The sequence below is a fragment of the Diceros bicornis genome, chromosome 7, assembly GCF_020826845.1.
Source record: "Diceros bicornis minor isolate mBicDic1 chromosome 7, mDicBic1.mat.cur, whole genome shotgun sequence".
Lineage (NCBI taxonomy): Eukaryota > Metazoa > Chordata > Mammalia > Perissodactyla > Rhinocerotidae > Diceros > Diceros bicornis.
Genome location: NC_080746.1, coordinates 78,507,289 through 78,526,599, shown reverse-complemented (window position 1 = coordinate 78,526,599; position 19,311 = coordinate 78,507,289). Strand labels below are relative to the sequence as shown.

The 19,311-nt window shown below is 38.5% G+C and overlaps 2 protein-coding genes across 4 annotated transcripts in view; both read right to left on the bottom strand.

Annotated features, from left to right (window-relative positions):
* Positions 1-19,311, bottom strand: part of NELL1 (neural EGFL like 1) — a 778,808-nt gene that overhangs the window by 248,208 nt on the left and 511,289 nt on the right. The window lies entirely within an intron of this gene.
* Positions 14,088-15,289, bottom strand: LOC131408155 (isocitrate dehydrogenase [NAD] subunit gamma, mitochondrial-like). The gene has a single exon (XM_058544711.1). The coding sequence runs from the start codon at positions 15,255-15,257 to the stop codon at positions 14,088-14,090; it is 1,170 nt and encodes a 389-aa protein (XP_058400694.1). The 5' UTR covers positions 15,258-15,289.

Below are 19,311 nucleotides of genomic sequence, written 5' to 3'. Positions count from 1 at the left end.
CTGAAGTTTGTAAGCACATGTCAAATGGTATGGCCACTTTTTGTTTGTTTTTAATCTCACTAGAATACCAAACACCTATAACAATGAACAGTAGGTCCTAGCTTGACATTAACATTAAATGAGCACCTATAATATGCAAAATTTTATACTGCTCAGAGATCTGTCATTCATATGATGAATAGATTGGAACTTTTTTATGCCAATGGCTTTTTTGGTAGTTATTGTTGTGGGTTTTTTTGTTTGTTTGTTTTGTTTTATAAAAAGCTGACTCCTGGAAGGTTTCAATGAAAAAAAATCAATACTGCTTAGTGACCTAAACCAGTCAGAGATCAAAGAAAGCTGGAGGTCATGGTAGCAGATGAAATTCTCCTTCAAACACTGAAGTGACCTGGACATTAGTTCATTGTTGAGAAAAATTGACTTTTCACAACGCCCTCTAATTTTCTGGAAGAATAAATTTCTTTAATGATACAGAAAACCATAGCAACCAGGAGAAAGACATATATATTATGAGAAGAACATCTTTCTGAATTTTATCCAGCACTCCAATAAGAGCAATTTGAAATATATCTTAAGTTATAGATTCTATCCACAAACATGCATCTGTATTTTTTTAAGTACTCATCTGATAGCATATTTTCTTCTAGACTCTGAGCACCTTGGGGGTAGTACCCAAGTTCTATGCAGTTTTTCTTCTTTTCCCACAGTTTCTAGCACGTGCTTTACTCATAGTAGGACGCCAATAAATGTCTAGGCAACACATGAATTAATACATATCTGGTGAATAGCTTCTCTTTAGTTGCTGAGAAGAGAGTCATGATATATCATAAAAGAGAAAATCTTTCCCATACATTTCTGTCTAAAGGCAAAAGCTAGGATACCAATGTCATAGATATTGGTGGCTCCTAATGAACGCACTTCCCCTGTAGGCTCTTTACACTTTAATTTTGGGCTTGGCTATATGACTTGCTCTGAGGCAATGACATCATCAAGTGTAATGCAAGCAGAGCTTGATAAGCACTTGTACATTGGGGCTTGACTTTCTGGAATGCTCCCTCTTGGAGCCCATCCACCATGCAGTAAGAAAGCCTGTCCAGCCTAATGATGGCTGAGATGTCACATGGAAGAGAGCAGAGACACCCCAGCCAACTAGCACCAAATTCCAGCCATGGGGGTGAGGTCACCTTGGATGTTCCAGGCCCTGATGAGCTCCCATCTGACCATAGCCTCATGCATGATCCCAGCCAACAACACATGGAAAAGAACCAAGAGCCCAGCCAACCCCCAAATCATGAGAAAGAATCATTGCTGTTTTAAGCCATAACACTTTGTGTTGGTTTGATGTGCAGTAATAGATAACCAAAATGTAAGGGAAGAAGAGAGCTAAAGTGAAAAGATCACATGCTTAAGAGCCAGACAAGCTACAGACCTAGACTCCCTCTGCCACCTACCAGTTTTGAGAGCTTTTGGCCCATTGCAGAGCCTACTAGTATCTTGGTTTCTTCATCTACAGAGTGGATAAAGACACCTACCTCACAGAACTGCTGTGAGGATTAAATGAAATAATGCCACACTTAGCAAGTACCTCCAAAATAGTTAGCTGTCATTGTGAGCATTACTAAAGTAATGTAAATAATATGGAGTTGACTTCTTGGTAGTATTATTGATGCAGATCTCATTCGGTAGTCCATCCTGAGCTGTGTGTTATATCACTCTCTTACCTTCTCTCCTTTGCCTCTACCAGATTCACTCAGTAAGTGTTAGAAGAGGAAATGGAAAAGTTCTATTTTAGATTAGCCTCCTGACTACCCCCCTGGCCTCTGCTCTTGTTCCTCTACCACAGTCCCTCATCCACAGAGCAGCCAAGTGACCTGTCCGAAGACATAAACCATTTCCCATCACTCTGCAGCTTTAAACCCATTTATGACCCAGCACTGAAATCTGAATAAATCCCAAAGCCCTTCCTCTGACCCAGAGTCCCACCTGACCTGTAGCTGCATTCCTTTCTGATTGCACGACCCTCCTCTGTCCCCTCTGCAACATCCTGTCCAGCCAGACCAGACGTCTCACATTTTCAAACACCCTCAGCTCATTCATCCCTGACTCAGGGCTTTGCCTTTGCTGTTCCTTCTGCTTGGACCAGACGTTCACATGTCTTGCTGGCATCATTCAGAGATCAACTCAGATGCCACCTTGGAGAAGCCTTCCCTGATCAGCCAAAGCAACCCACACCCTCAGCCCTTCTATCACCGAGCGCTCTTAGTCACAATACCCATGTTTTGTTTGGTTTGGTTTTTTCTTTCTTCCTCACCCTTAGAACTCGACACAAGAGACATTATTTGTGTGTTCATACGCTCATTGTCTGTTTTCCTTCCTGGAAAACAAAAGCCACATGAGATCAAGGCTTCTGTCTTGTTCATTACTTTAGCCCCTTTGCCTAGAGTAGTGGTTCACAAATTCCAGCCCACAGGCTTGGTTTGGTGTAGCACATGAACAAAGAATGGCTTTCACATTTTTTAATACTTGAAAAAATCAAAAGAAAAGCAATATCATATGACATGTGAATATTATGTGAAATTTAAATGACAGTGTCCATAAATAAAATCTTATTAGAACACAGACAAGTTTATTCTCTGTGGCTCCCATTGCTTTAAAATGACAGAGTTAAGTACTTGAAACAGACCATAAGTCCTGTGCAAAGCCTAAAATAGTTTTATCTGACCCTCCACACATACACGCATGGATGTGCACACGCACACACACACACTGCTGACCCTGGCCCAGAGCAGTGTCTTACTACAGGTGACCAATCTATATGGGTCCAACGAATTTTTTAAAAAGAAAAAATATCCAACAGTGAAATTTCCCAGGATCCAGGCACAGGCAACATCTGACCAGGAATACTTTTCCCCATGAAAAGCCAGTTAAGTACAAGTTTCTGACTAGGCCCCTGGAAGTCTTCCAGCTTCTTTACCCTCCTCCAAAGGCACTGTGTTCGTGTAAGGAGCGGAATGCAACATCTACATTCTCATCAAGTGTTCTAATTGATCCACACACAGAGAAAAGCTAAACGAACAGGACTGGAGATGCTTGGAAAAATTAAACACAGATTTCTTAATAAAGCTGAAAATAGCTTAATAAAGCTGAAAATAGGCTCTTGGCATTCCAAGGCATGTTTATTTCTGTTTAAATAGATGACTTCCCATCGACTGTTATCAGCTCAGCGGGGATCCTGGGAGAGAAGCACTTTCCTCCTCCTGTGCATTTTAAGCTCTTTTCTGATGATATTCAGCTGGAGACTTTAAAAAGCATCTGTCAATCTGGATATAAACAATAGCCATAGTCAAGTGATGTTAACACCCTCAGCTGCCATTTCTGGAGTGCTCTCAACAGACACCAAGTAGCCTCCCAGGAGAAGGCTAAGATTGTGACAATCCTTTTTGTAGCAAGGTAGCTTCTTGGAAAAAGAAGATGAAAGTATCAGGTGTAAGAACAACAGGGTCGTTCTCGTTAGAAATGTTGTTGTTGTGCAATTTGTCGATTTACCTGAGTGTGGTGAAAGCTTTGGCCGTGGGGAAGTCTAGATGGCCGTGTCCTGTTACCACCAAAGGGAAGTGATAACTGGAACTATGATGGGATCTCAGCAGAAAATGGCCTATCGGCAGCTTCTCTAGACAATGGGGGGACTAGATTATGCCACTGGCAGTAGAAGGAGGGATGATTGAGGAGGGCGATGGATTAGATTTCAAATGAAACTCCAAGGCTATTTCTAGAAGGAGTGATAGGTCAAAATGGTATCAGAGCTGGGAGTTCACTCTGGAGGTCAGCACCAAGGAAGGGAAGATGATCTGTTTCTAGTGATCTATTCCACCATCGGGGAGGCATCTGATTCCTCCAAAAATTAAAAATAGAAATACCATATGATCCAGCTATCCCACTATTGGGTATTTATCCAAAGAATATGAAATCAACAATACAAAGAGATCTATGCACCCCTACGTTCACTGCAACATTATTCACAATAGCCAAGATGTGGAAGCAACCCAAGTGCTCTTCTATGGAAGAACAGATAAAGAAGATGTGGTATATATATACAACAGAATACTATTCAGCCATAAAAAAAGACAAAATAAGCCCATTTGCAACAACATAGATGGACCTTGTAGGTATGATGTTAAGTGAAATAAGCCAGACAGAGAAAGACAAAGACCATATGATTTCACTCATATGTGGAAGATAAACAAACACAGGAATAAAGAGAACAGATTAGTGGTTACCAGAGGGAAAGGGGGTGGAGGGGGGTGGACAAAAGGGGTAAAGGGGCACATATGTATGGTGACAGATAAAAAATAGACTATTGGTGGTGAGCACAATGCAGTCTATACAGAAACTGATATATAATAATGTACACCTGAAATTACACAATGTTATAAACCTATATGACCTCAACAAAATAAAAAAGTGATTCAAAAAAATAAAAATAAATAAATAGAGCCAGCCCTGGTGGCCTAGTGGTTAAGTTCGGCCACTAAGCTTCAGACGTCTGGGTTCAGTTGCTGGGTGCAGACCTACACCACTCGTCTGTCAGTGGCCATGCTGTGGCAGTGGCTCACGTACAAAACAGAGGAAGATTGGCAACAGACGTTAGCTCAGGGTGATTCTTCCTCAGCAAAAATAAATAAATAAATGAATGTAAAGGGACTTAAAATTCCAATCAAAAGGTAGAGAGGAAAAAAAAAGGAGGCATCTGAGAAGAGATGAAGGAAACACGAAATGTGCTGGAAAGAACAAAATGATGAAATGTGCTTGCAAACAGACTGACAGAGAGAAACACGAAAAAGAATAGAAAAGCTTTGAAGAGGCAGCGAATGGGCTGAGCAGTAGCTAAAGAAAAATAATAAATCCTCCTAATCACAAGAATTAGAGGAAACTTTGATGAGGTGTCTAATCAGGTTAATTAATCAATGTAAGGGGTTCATCATTCCCAAAAACAATCACTTCATGGAAAAATCAGATGTTCACCTTAAATTTGAAAATCTCACCTTATAGATAAACATAATCAGGGCATGATTTTCATAGGTAAAATGAGTTCAACAAGAATTACATGCAAAATATAAAAAATGCTGGGGGAAAAAGGAAAAGCTTTCAATATCAGGTAATGGGTAGATGGTGGCTTGTGATGACAGTTCTCACGGCTGTCAGGGCCTTGGGAGACACTCAGAATGTCTTCTCCTTCTCTCTCTCCTCCTTCTCCTTTCTCCTTTTATCCTCCCTCTCTCTCCCTCTCTGATCCCTAGAAGCACAGCTTACTCTGGGGTGCTTTCTCTGATTTCTTTTACCTCTTGTGTGTTCTCACAGTCCCTGATTATACCTCTATTATAATAATAATAATCACTCTCCATTATAATTGCTCAGTGAAAGTGGATTCTCTCAATCCAGTGGGATTCTTGAGAGAAAGGACACTGATTCTCAAAGCTGCATCCTCAGTGGCTTGCACAGCACCCAGCTCAAAGTAAGCACTCAATGGAGGACAAACTACGCGTAGGAACAGCTGAGTAAGGGAAAGAATGAATGGATGAAGTTCCTGTGTAAACAAGTATCTCACTGCCGGCAAGAATAAAATTGGGATCAGAATAACCTAATTCCATCACAACATGAACACTTTGAAAAGGATCAATTCTGGAGACTTTTCTTACCCCGGAGAAAACAAGTTCTTTATAAATCAGGACTTTCACCATATGGTTCTGACGCCTAGTATAATGTTGATATTTGACACCATACCTTTTCACAGAAATGACATCCTACATCAATTTGAAAGATCAAAACTAGATGAAGTACCCTGAGTGTGCTCTAGCCACAGCCTTAAATAGTTAAATATAATTTCGCTTGAAATTCCTTTGGATTTGTTTCCACAATATTATTTATACATCCAGAAACCTCGACTCCTTCCCTTACTACTACAGATTTCTGCACAATAATTTCAAAAGCTCGTTTTTTTCCTTTTCCCACAAAATGTTCCATTTAAGAGATAATGGAAATGCCTAAATAGGAAGCAACCCCAAATATAAGGAGAATGATGCCCTTTTTATCAATGACAAGATCTAAAAAAAGAAACAGGGAAGAAAGAAAAATATTCCAGGCAAAGTTGAATACCTTTGAGGAATGTATTAAATAACTATCTGTATAATGTTTGATTTATGGATTGAGTTATTACACATGGTTGTACTAAATATATTATTTAATAGTTAACATTATTTACTAATTATTAATTTAATTATTAATTAACTTAATTAAATTTAATTAATTAAATTTATTTAATATTATTAAATTAAGTATTTAATTATTAAATTAAATAATTTAATAAATGCATGATTTAATATTTAATTATTAAATATATTAAAGGATTTAATAATTAAATTTAATTAATTTAATTAATTAATAATGTAATGCATTGTTTAATAATTTGATTAATTTACCATGATATCATGGTAAATTATCATAAGTAATTTCACTTAATCTCTTCCCAGGAATCTTGACCTCAAGGTCTTCCCCAACCCAGAGCCACTGTGAAGTTTTCTAAAGTTTTCCAAACCCACCTGTCTAATCTGTTTGAGATAAAGCACTTTTTGAGTCTGTGTTTGATGCTTTCATAGGAAATTTCAAGTGAAGTCACAAGAATCCAATTGCATAATATTAAGACTTCTTGTCTCTCCATTTGTCTAACAAGAATATATTTGTATCTCTACAATATGACCCAACACTGAACTGTGTTATTAAGTGATTTGCCAAAGGCATACATACATAGTGACATCTAATACTTGCAATTGTGAAAACACACTAATTCTTTGTTGAGGAATTTTTTTGCCTCTTTTTAAAATTTATTCTCTAGGTAATTTCTATAAAAATCCCAAAGTGGCTAATGTCATTTTTTCCTCATCCAAATAGTTTCTTGTTGTTCAAAATAAAAGAATTGAAAGAACGCCTGGTAATATGAGAATATTTATAAGGATTTGAATTTAAGGCAATTTCTTTTTTCTGAGGGATGGAAAGGGGAAAAATACGACCACCTTGTATCTGGACATATGTGATATTTTCTCTCTTTTGCGGCAACATTCATCCATTTGCACCTGTTTTGCATGAACTAAATTTGGCATTAGCTTTAGTAAACCAGATGCTCAAGCTAATCAAAGCCCAGACTAGAGTCTTCCTCAGCCGACACTGTTTCTACTCAGGCTGGGTTGGTGTTTTAGCATTTGCAAAATTTGTAACAAGACATTCCAATTTTTTTTAATTGCTTTTGTGAAGTTGAGCCCTTTTTGTTTCCATTTTAAATATGTCTCCTTTCTCTTTTCCTTGTGTTTCTTGGAACACTCACAAATGCAATGCATGTACCTTCCCATATCAGCGTAAGCAAGCTCATTTGGATGTGGAGAACACTCTACCACATTGAGTTCCCACGTTATGCAAGTTGTCGGGGAAATTCCAAGGACCAAGTGCCTCCTTTCAAAAACGGTCTAGCTTTGTAATCAGCTTCCTGCAGAAATTATGCATATTTCCAAATGAGCCTTTAACAACACTGTTGGTATTCTGCAACCTCTGTAATGATCCAGAACTGGATGAATTTCTTCAAAATTCTGCACCTATTTGCAAAATTTAGCATTTCTTTGTTTCCATGTCATATCACTATTTTAGTTGTTTTGTTTCAGTAGCACATCGCTTCTAAGTTTTATCTCCTCTTGTCTACCATTACTTCAAAGGAGTAATTTGATTACTTCACTTACTATTTTTGAAATGTCATCTCTCTTCAATATTTGATGCGTGGTTCAGGCACCAAATAGTCTCATTTATTGTATATTCTGCCTTTCTCATCCTAGGATATACAGGTCACCTGAAATTATGAGAAGCAGTTATAGCAGCAGTGGTTAGATACTGGTGCCACTGGCTGGATTCTAATCCTGGCCCCACCACTTACAATCTGATTGACCTCAAGCAGTCAGTTGACTTTTCTGTACTTCAGTTTTTTCGTCAATATAGTTGGTTCATGTGAGGATTAAAAGAGTTAATACACGTAAACCATAAGAACAGCACCTCCCACACAGTAAGTGTTCAAAAATGTTAGTAGTTACTTTTCCTATAAATTACATCAAGAGAGAGCTGTAGTATAACGAAAAGAGAACTCTCTCTGGAATCAGACGACGTGGACGCTCGTCCTGGCTCTGCTGTGTAGCAGCTGTGAAACTGATGCACCGTGCTCTGCCTTCCTGGACTACGGCTTCTGCAAAATGAGGGAGCTCCCTCCACGTCTCTTTAATCCTACGAATCTATGGGATTATTTTCACGAGGGAACATTGATCTATGGTGAAACCTAGTCCACTTTCGCGTAAAAGAATGAGAAATTCACAATGTACAAATCCTCATGACCATTTAAACACTTGGGTTCTAGAGCCAGACTGCTCGAAGTTGAACTCTGACCTTACCTCCTGTTAGTTGTGTGACCTCAGGGGAATTTCTTAACCTCTCTGTGCCTCACTTTTCTTATCTATAAAATGATGATTATGATAATAATCATCTAATAGGGTTGATATGAGAATTAAATAAATAAATGCAAAGCATGTAGAACAATGCATGGCACATGATAAACACAAAAAAAATTATAACTGTAATCATTATTATCTTCAATCCAATTTGGTATGTGTTTAATTAGTACCTACTATATGCAAGGCACTATGCTGGGTAACACAAATCCAGAACCTGGGCTAAAATATGTTCCCCACTGTCAAGCATAAGATTTATTAAGGCTCAAGTCGAGTAGATGAACAATTAATACAAGACAAAATGTGAGATGAAGGAGTTCAAAAGTCCAGTAACAGGGTTATGTGTGTTCAGAGAGAATAAAGGAAGTGTATCTGGGTTGGGGTAATCAGAGATGTCTCCATAAAGGAGGTGCTATTTGAACTATGCCTTGAATAACGGGTATACATGTAATAGAGACTAAATGGGGAATGACCCTAATGAGAGGAATTGCATCACATGTGAGGAAAAGAACAGGTCATATTTAGGTAAATGAAAGTATCTACACTGGCTGGAACATACAGCATATCTAGGAAAGTCAGAACCTCTAAGAGTGGCAAGACAGTGTGGACTAAAATTTTGGAGGGCTTGATACTTTCCCAATTGAGGGAACTATTGAAGGGGACTGAACAGAGTAATAGCAATATAAACATTACTTTAAGGAGATTTGTCTGAGGTCAATGTTGAAAAGAACGAAGAGAAAAGAATGTGAAGGTGAAGAACCCAGTTTTTCCTTTTGTGTTTCTTAACTTGTGATTTAAGTGGCTTATAGTAAAACAAAATATAGGAAAATGAAATAAAGTAAAATAAATTAAAATCAAGTAATAAAATAGAATGAAAAGTGATAATTTCATGAAGAAGAAAAAATGCTCAAGGATTTTTTTCTGAGTTTCCCAGTGGCCAAGGCAATGAGGGAATCTCTCAATGGGTTATATAGCTCACATTATCTAGAAAAAGAAGGACACACACTCATAGTGAAAAACATGTTTTCCTGGTCCTCAGTTCTGAGAGAAATCTTCCCTGTTGGCCTTTGAAAAAGATTGTTTCCTCAAAAATGCAGAGATGTCCCCTAACAAAATTTTACATATTGGACCTTGAGGAAAGCTGAAGTAAGAGTGTTAAAATATCCTTTTATAAAAGCAAGTCTATGGAAATGGTGGTGAGGAGAGAGATTTACAGAGTGATATTGTCTAGTTGTCCAACTTCGTAATGATCTTTATTGATATTGGAACTTGAGATTAGTTAGACAACATTTTTAATAGTCCTTGAGAAAGTATAAGTGTAGACGAAATGAGATGGAATGAAGAGAATCAACACAGGGTGCATTATAGAGGCGGAATTGGCAGATAGTGAAGCTAGATAAGACCTAGAGGGGAAAGTGTCGAGGATAATAACAGTCACCGTGGATTAAGCAATGCCTGTGTGGTAGTTACTGTGGTAAGAGTTTTACAATTTTCATCACCGTGGTAGATCATGTTTCCCAAAATGGCCACAATATTTCCCACCCCATGTGCCCTTTGCAGTATGACCTTGCCACCCTCCCTCAAGAGTTTATTTCCTCTAACCTTGAATCTGGTCTGCCCCCACTGCCAATTTTGACCAATAGAAATTAATAGAGATGGTAGTGAGTAACTTCCAAGGCTGGGTCTTAAGAGACCTAAGGCCATGGCCTTTGCTCCTTAGAGTAATCCTTTTTGGAACTAGGTGCCATGCTATCTCCACATGGGACAGCCCTGTGGAGGAGAATTAAGGCTCCTGACTGACAGGCACCAGCATCAACTACCAGCCATGTGAGTGAGGCTATATTAAACCTTCCAGTCATCCCAACACTCCCATTGATGAGCAGCAATACCACCTGATTAATCTACAGACTCATGACAAGTAATCACATGTTTTAAGTCACTAAGTTTTGAAGTGCTTTGTTTTGTAGCTATAGACAATCAAAGAAAACTTGTCTAATTCTTACAACAATCCTATAAAGGTAAGTATTTTACTTTATTTTACAGATGAGCAAACTGGAGATCCAACAGGTTAAGCAACTCATCCAATGTCACACAGCTCCTATGTAGAAGAGCTGGGATGAATGTCAGCTAAAGCAACCTGAGTGACTGAGTGATCTGTAAGGTCATTAGCTAACATAGAGCCATAAGAAGAAGGGATTAATTTAGAGAAAAATCAGACAATTTGTAGCTGCTATTCTTTATAATATCAGGATTTAAAACAAAGCAGAGTAAGCTGATAAAGCCTAAGATAAAATTATCCAGTAAATGTAGTGCAGAAATCTTCTCAGGAAACAGAGGCAGCCTGCCAAGCACCTGTCTTACTGCCTCTAGGCTCTAGTGTTCTTTAGACAGGAGCAATCTTGTAAACAAAGTTTCATAGACTGAAACCAGACAGGAGTATTTTACAATAGATTAGTTCTTCCAATCCTCCACTCCTACCTGTGAAGGCATTCTTTTCTTCCTTCCTACCTTCCTTCCATAAATATTTCGAGTGAGCAGAAACTAAGAGCTTGTCCCTGTGCTAGGTCCTGATGCCATGGTGATGAATGACTCTACCACTCCTGTTACCGAGGAATGCACTGTACGGTAAGTTAACGGGAAGGAAAGCACGTAATGACAAGCAGAGAGACAAACACTAGGTAAGATATAGAGAGACCTCTGGGGGAGCTTCGAGAGTTCAGCAGGGAATGGGAGGGGAGTTACTCAAGGAAGCCTTCTCAAAGGTGGTGGCGATTAAGTTTAGTCATGTAGGATGAGAAGGAGATCATCTCCTGAAGGGGAGAGGAACAAAGACCATGTGCAAAGACCTGAACTAGCAAGAGTAGATGGCTCTTTAACATGAACTCTGTTTGCACTCTCTTTGGAGTGCCACAGTTGTGTTGTTATCGGGGTAGGGAGAAGAGATGGAAATGGTGAGCCTGGAGAAGCAGAGATTAGAACATGTGAGGTCTTTCATGCTACATTCGGTTGACTTTCTCTTAAGACCAAAGGGAAGCCATTGAATGAGGGGTGTTAAGTAGGAAACTGACATGATCCTATTTTCCTTTAAGAAAGAGCATCCTGAGCACACTGTAGAAAATAGATTTTAAAGAACTAAGAGTATGACACAAGCTAGAAGTAACAGAAATTGAGAAGTTATCGATGATGAGAAAGGCTAATGAGAAAGGAGGTGTCAGTGAGGAAGAAGAGAGGTGGCTAGATCCAAGAAATAAAAAGGAGATAAGAGGACTTGATGAATAAGCAGATATGACTTGTTCTCCTAGTTGAAAGTCAGTTACAAATCTATAATATAATAAGTTGAGCAACTTATCCAGTAAGTTCTAATGACAGTTATGAATTAATACAATTCATCCAGCTCTCCTCAGAATTGGCTTTTAGCATGGTATATAGTGTACAATAATGGATATAATAATTTCTAAAATACACCAAGCACTTACCATGTGAGGGGCACAGTGCTACCAGCTTTATGTACATTCTCTCACTCAATCTTCCCAACAACCCTGTGAGGTGGGTACAGTCATTATCTCACTTTACATATAAGAGATGTGAGGCAGTATCAGTCATGTCATTCATTTTTTGGTTGATTCAATAAATACATACTACTTGTTTTGTATGTATCAGTCATTACGTTAGGGGCTACAGAAAACAAGGAAGAAAAATACATGGTATTTTCCCTAGAGATGCTCATAGCTAAGCAGGAAAATCTAACATTGATAAATGGAAAATTCCACTCTAGTGTACTGGGTGCCATCACAGCAGTCTGGTCCAAGAACTATGGGAAGATTCTGGAGATGACTACCTTTAACAGAGACAGAAACCAGCTCAAATGTACCTATTGGAATAAACTCCCATTGTCAAATAGAAGCCAATAGCTGGGCTACTGTCTGCAGTTGGGCTGGTTGTACCATGAATAAACTCCCCTAGCCATGAGAGAAAGGGGTACGGAGTGGGTTATTATGGCATTGGAGGTAGAGGGACTACAAGACAAAATCCACCCCTTGCTCGCCTCAACAAACCATGCGTCTAGTGCCGGTCTAGATCTGTCCGAGGAAGGCACCAAATAGGCCAGTGGCAACCCTGGCCCACGACATGTCTCACGTCCAATAAAGGGAATACCATGAGTATTTTGTAATCGACTTATCTCCGCTTGCCTTGTTCTTTAAGAAAGGCTTCTACATGGGGTTGAAGGTAGTCACTTCCTCCTCAAACTAAATGCCCTCAAACTAGCTTTTGGTTTTCCAAATCCTGGCCTGGACTTTACACATAATGAGGGTAGATGAGATCAAAGTAACATGATAAGTCAAAGCCTTTTGGAAACCATAAGGAACTTTTCGGGTCTAAGTCCAACGTCTTTAACTTGTGGTCAGTGAACCACAGCAGGAACCAAAGGTTACAGCTGAGACACAGAGGTTTCCAAAATATTATTAAGAATTCACTGTTATTCTCCATCTCACTTCTATCTGCAGCCATTCCTACCAATAAAAATACTGTAAGTGTTTATCATCATTATTTTTATTTCCTATTTGAGTAATAACAATTTCCGAGCACTAATAAAATTATCATTTTTTTGCGTCTCCCCTCCATGAGATTAAAAAATACTGTAAATAAAATATATCATAATAAAATGAAAGCAAATATTTAAATTAGTTCAGTGCTTTTCATGTTCATATGTACATTCTTTCTTTGAAAAAGAGATTAAAAGAAAGTAAACCATGAAAGACTATGAAGCACTGAGCAAGGAGCTTACAGTCCATGGTTCTATATGTATAACAAACAATCGTAGGCCCACTGTCTGTTAACTGGGGACTTGACCTCTAAACCCTTGAACCCAACTGGAAGGAATTCAAGAAACCCCTTTCCAGGAGAGCTGCAATGCCTCAGGATGTCCACGTGTGAAAAATTACACCAGTGAAAATTCCTTCCAAACATAAACAAGACCACGGGAAAAGCTGGGCCATCTAGGAGGCAGTGGAAGCATTCTGTACTAGCTCAGCTTTCTGGTACTTTATTTATTACTAAGGTTACAATGTATATTTTGTAGGCAAATTTTATTGCACTAATTAACTCATTAGCAACCTCTAGAGAGAAGCCAGACTTCTCTGCAGGCTGGTTCGCTGAATTTTAATGACCCAGATAAAAAGAAAGTCAGTGTGCCAGGTTCTAGGAAAGCCTCAGGACTCTACAAACAGCTCTGATTTATTCAGTGTATCATATCAGAGAGAAGCGTGAATTGTGGATTAAAATCGAGAAGAATTCCTCAATACATTTACAACACAATAGGTTTGGCTAATTTAAACAAGTAATGTTTATGGCATTTAGGGCATTCTCATTTAATAGAAAAAAAATCAGAGTTCAGATTCACTCCCCCCACCTCTTCTGAATTGGAGCAGAAGCAACTTTATTCGTGATTCCACACTAGCCAAACTGGACACGGGTTCTGAGTGGGTAGGGTGAGGTCAAGAGTGGGACAAAGAAGGACTTTGAGAGATAGCTTAGTCTCAAGGCACCGGCCATTTAATTGACAGGACTGATGTGGTTGATGATATTTTGAATGACATCCAGGGTGGTACTCTGGCCTCCAATGTCTGGAGTATGGGCATTTTTGTTCTCTGTGGATGCCAAGACCGCAGAACGAATGGAGGTGGCATGGGAGTGGAGCTTGAGGTAATCCAGCATAATACAACTCGCCAGCAGCATGGCAGTAGGGTTGGCCATATTTTTATTGGCTATATTCTTGCCTGATTGCCTTGAAGCTGTTTCAAACACTGCGTAGATGTGGCCATAGTTGGCACCAGGCACAAGGCCTGCTCCCCCCACCAACCCTGTGCAGACATTGTTGACAATGTTGCCATAAAGATTGGGCATCACCATGACATCAAACTGCTGGGGCCGGGATACCAGCTGCATGGTGGTGTTATCCACAATCATGCTTTCAAAGGTGAGCTGAGGATAGCGGGACGCCACCTCCCTACAGCACTGGAGGAAGAGACCATCTCCCAGTTTCATGATGTTGGCCTTGTGCACAGCCGTCACTTTCTTGCGCCCCATCTCCTGGGCCAGCTGGAAGGCATATTCAGCAATGCGCAAAGACTTGGCCTTAGTGATGATCTTTAGGCTCTCTATCACGCCTTTCACACTCTCATGCTCCAGGTTGCTGTATTCACCCTCCGTGTTTTCCCGAACAACTACGATGTCTACGTTCTTGTGCCGGGTCTCCACACCTGGCAGACTCGTAAAATGGATGACGCTGGCATAGAGATCTAGAGCAGTGCGAAACATGCTGTTGCGGGATTTGTGAGATGGTGGCAGGCTGTGGTCAGTTTCAATGTTGCCCTTCAAGGCCACGCAGTTTCGACGGACTGCCATGATGGCATCGTGAACGTCCTCTTCACAAGAAGTGGAGTTAACCAGCACCTCCTCAAAGTCCACGGGCACACACGCGTGTCTGAACACAGTCTTGACATGCAGCATAAGTTCAGGCCCGATGCCATCCCCAGGAATCATAGTCACAGTGTGCCGCCCACCATACTTGGCAGACGGAGGAATATTGTGTTTAAAAGAGAAGCTCCTCCAGGAGGTCTCATGGCCAAGTAAGAGCTCCCAAGAATGGCGAAGAATAGAAAGTCGGAACGTGGCCTTCACAGAGCAACCAGTAGCTGTCAGCATCTTCAGTGCCATGATCATTACGTGGAGATTTTATTTAATTCATGTAAAAATATGTGTTCTTCCATTGGCTTTGAACTAGATTCTTTTGGTGGAATTCTAGATCTGCAATTCTTGCTGAGGTCACAATTCTGTCTCCTTTCGTGTATTCTATTTTGGACACACGTTCTACCGCAGTGAGCGAGATGGCTAATCAGGAGGAGATGTGATGTGTTACATAGTGGAAGATACATTTTGGAATTGGATAATAATTCATTAGGCACATTTAATGTGCTAAGCTCTGTATGATATACTTTTTAAAAAAACTAGACTCCATATTTCAGAGAAGTGTTAGGTTCACAGCAAAACTGAATGGATGGAAAGTAGGGAGATTTCCCATACACCCCATGCCCCCAGATAGGCAAGGCCTCCACCACTCTCAAGATCCCCCATCGAAGGAGTACATTTGTTATAACTGATGAGCCTTCATTGACACATCATTATGACCCTAAGCTCATAGTTTAAATTAGGGTTCACTCTTGTTGTTGTACATTCCATGAGTCTGGATAAATGTATAATGACATATATCCATCATTATAGTATCATACAGAGTAGTTTCACAACCTTAAAAATCCTCACTGCTTTGCTTATTCATCCCTCCCTCTCCAATAACCGTTGGTAACCACTAATCTTTTTAGCGTCTCCATAGTTCTGCATTTCCCAGAATGTCATATAGTTGGAATCATACAGTATGGAACTTTTTCAGATTTGCTTCTTTCACTTAGCCATATGCATTTAAGTTTCCTCCGTGTCTTTTCATGGCTTGATAGCTCCTTTCCGTTTAGTGCTGAATAATATTCCATTGTCTGGATGTACCAGTTTACTTATCCATTCACCTACTGAAGAATATCTTGGTTGTTTCCAAGTTTTAGCAACTATGAATAAAGCTGCTATAAACATCCATATGCAGGTTTTGTGTGGACATAGTTTTCAACTTATGTGGGTAAATAACAAGGAGCATGACTGCCAGCTGCTATGGTAAAAGTATGATTAGTTTTGTCAGAAACTGCTAACCTCTCTTCCAAAGTGGCTGTACCATTTTGCATTCTCACCAGCAGTGAATGAGAGTTCCTTCTCTGCCACATCCTTGTCAGCATTCAGTGTTGTCAGTGTTCTGGATTTTGGCCATTCTAAAAGGCATGCAGTGATATCTCACTGTTGTTTTAATTTGTATTTCCCCGATGACACATGACGTAGAGCATCTTTTCATATGTTTATTTGCCATCTGTATATCTTCTTTCATGAGGTATATGTTAACGTTTTGGGCCTATTTTTTAACCTAGTTGTTTGTTTTCTTACTGTTGAGATTTAAGAGCTCTTTGTATATTTTAGATAACAGTCATTTTACCAGATGTGCCTTTTACAAATATTTTCTCCCAATCTGTGGCTTGTCTTCTCATTCTCTTGACATTGTCTTTTGAAGAGCAGAAATTATTAATTTTAATGAAGTCTAGCTTATTAATCATTTGTTTCATGGATCCTGCCTTTCGTGTTGTATTTCAAAAGTCACCACCTTACCCAAGGTCATCTAGATTTTCTCCAATGTTATCTTCTAGGAGTTTTATAGGTTTGCATCTTACATATAAGTCTATGATCCACTTTGAGTTAATTTTTGTGAATGGTTTAAAGTCTGTGTCTAGATTATTTTTTTTGCATGTGGATGTTCAGTTCCAGCAGCATTTGTTGAAAAGACTATCTTTGCTCCACTGTGTTGCCTTTGCTCCTTTGCCAAAGATCAGTTGACTATTTATATGGGTCTATTTCTGGGCTCTCTATTCTCTTCCAATGATTTATTAATCTGCTTTTCTGCCAATCCATACCGTCTTGATTATTGCAGCTTTATAGTGAGTCTTGAAGTGGAGAAGTGTCAGTCCTCCAGCATTGTTTTTCTCCTTCAATATTTTGCTGGCTGTTCTGGGTCTTTTGCCTCTCCGTATGAACTTTGGAATCAGTTTGTCAAAATCTACAAAAAAACTTGCTGGGATTTTTATTAAGTTTCCATTGAATCTATACATCAAGTTGGGAAGAACTGATGTCTTGACAATATTAAGTCTTTCTACCTATAAATATGAAATGTCTCTCAATTTAGTTAGTTCGTCTTTGATTTCATTTATCAGAGTTTTGTATTTTTCCTATATAGATCTTGTACAAATTTTGTTAGATTTATAACTAAGCATTTCATTTTGGGGTAAGCTAATGTAAATTACATTGTTTTTTTAATGTCAAATTCCACTTATTAATTGTGGGTATATAGGAAAGCTATTGACTTTTATATATTAACCTTTCATCTTTCAATTATGATATAATCATTTATTAGTTCCAAGAGTTTTTTTTTTATTCTTTCAGATTTTCTACACAGACGATTTGGTCATCTGCAAATACAGTTTTGTTTCTTCCTTCCCAATCTGTATACCTTTTATTTCCTTTTCTTGTCTTATTGCATTAGCTATAAATTCTAGTACAACAGTGAAAAGGAGTGGCAAAAGGGGACATCCTTGCCTCATATCTGATCTGAGACAGAAAGCTTTGTGTTTCTCATCATGGAGTGTGTTAGCTGGAGGTTACTTGTAGATGTTCTTTATCAAGTTGAGGAAGTTCCCCTCTATTTCTAGTTTACTGAGAGCTTTTATCATGAATAAGTATTGAATTCTGTCAAATGCTTTTCTGCATCTATTTATATGATCATGTGATTTTCCTTTTTTAGCCTGTTGAAGTGATGGATTATATGAATTGATTTTCAAATGTTGAACCAGCCCTGCATATCTGGGATAAATCTCACTTGACTGTAGTGCACAATTCTTTTTATGCATTGTTAGATTCCATTTGCTAATATTTTGTTGAGGATTTTTGCATGTATGCTCATGAGAGATATTGTCTGCAGTTTTCTTTTCTTGTAATGTCCTTGTCTGATTTTGTTACTAGGATAATGCTGGTCTCATAGAATGAATTAGGAAATATTCCTTCTGCTTTTATCCTCTGAAAGGTATTGCAGAGAATTTGTATAACTTCTTCCTTAAATGTTTGGTAAAATTCGCCAGTGAACCCATCTGGGCCTGGTGATTTCTGTTTTGGGAGGTTATCAATTATTGACTCAATCTTTAAAATATATATAGGCCTATTCAGATTGTTTGTTTCTTCTTGTGTGAGTTTTGGCAAATTGTATCTTTCAAGGAACTGGTTCATTTCAATCTAGATTATCAAATTTGTGAGCATAAAGCTGTTCATAGTATTCCTTTATTATTCTTTTAATGTGCACAGGATCTGTAGTGATGTTGCCTCTTTCATTTCTGCTATTAGTAATTTGTGTCCTTTTTCTTTTTTTCTTAGTTAGCCAGACTAGAGGCTTATCAATTTTATCGATCTTTTCAAAGAACCAGCTTTTGGTTTTGTTGATTTTCTCTTTTCAATTCCATTGACTTCTGCTCAAATTCTTAATCTTTCTTTTCTTCTACTTACTTTGGATTTAATTTGCTCTTCTTTGTTTAATTTCCTAAGGTGGAAGTTTAGATTACTGATTTTAGATCTTTCTCTCTATCCACTATATGCATTCATTACTATATATTTCCCTCTAAGCACTGCTTTCACTGCATCCCACAAATTTTGATAAGCTGTGTTTTCATTTTAATTTTGCTAAAAATATTTTTTAAATGTCTCTTGAGATTTCCTCTTTGATCCATGTATTATTTAGAAGTGTGTTGTTTAATCTCCACATTTATTTTGGGATTTTCCAGCTATCTTTCTGTTATTGATTTCTAGTTTAATTCCATTGTGGTCTGAGAACAGATATTGTATGATTTCTATTCTTTTAAATTCGTTAAGATGCATCTTATGGTCCAGAATGTGGTCTATCTTAGTGAATATTCCATGTGAACTCTAAAAGAATACATATGCTGCTTTTGTTGAGTGAGGTAGTCTATAGATGTCATTTATATCCAGTTGATGATGGTGTTGTTAAGTTCAACTATGTACTTACTGAATTTCTGCCTGCTGGAATTTATTCCTTTTTATTGTTTTTAAATTTTTAAGAAACTGCCAA

What these genes read in the sequence shown, in the direction of transcription:
- LOC131408155 (XM_058544711.1), bottom strand. Translation starts at nt 15,257, where the DNA reads ATGATCATGGCACTGAAGATGCTGACAGCTACTGGTTGCTCTGTGAAG.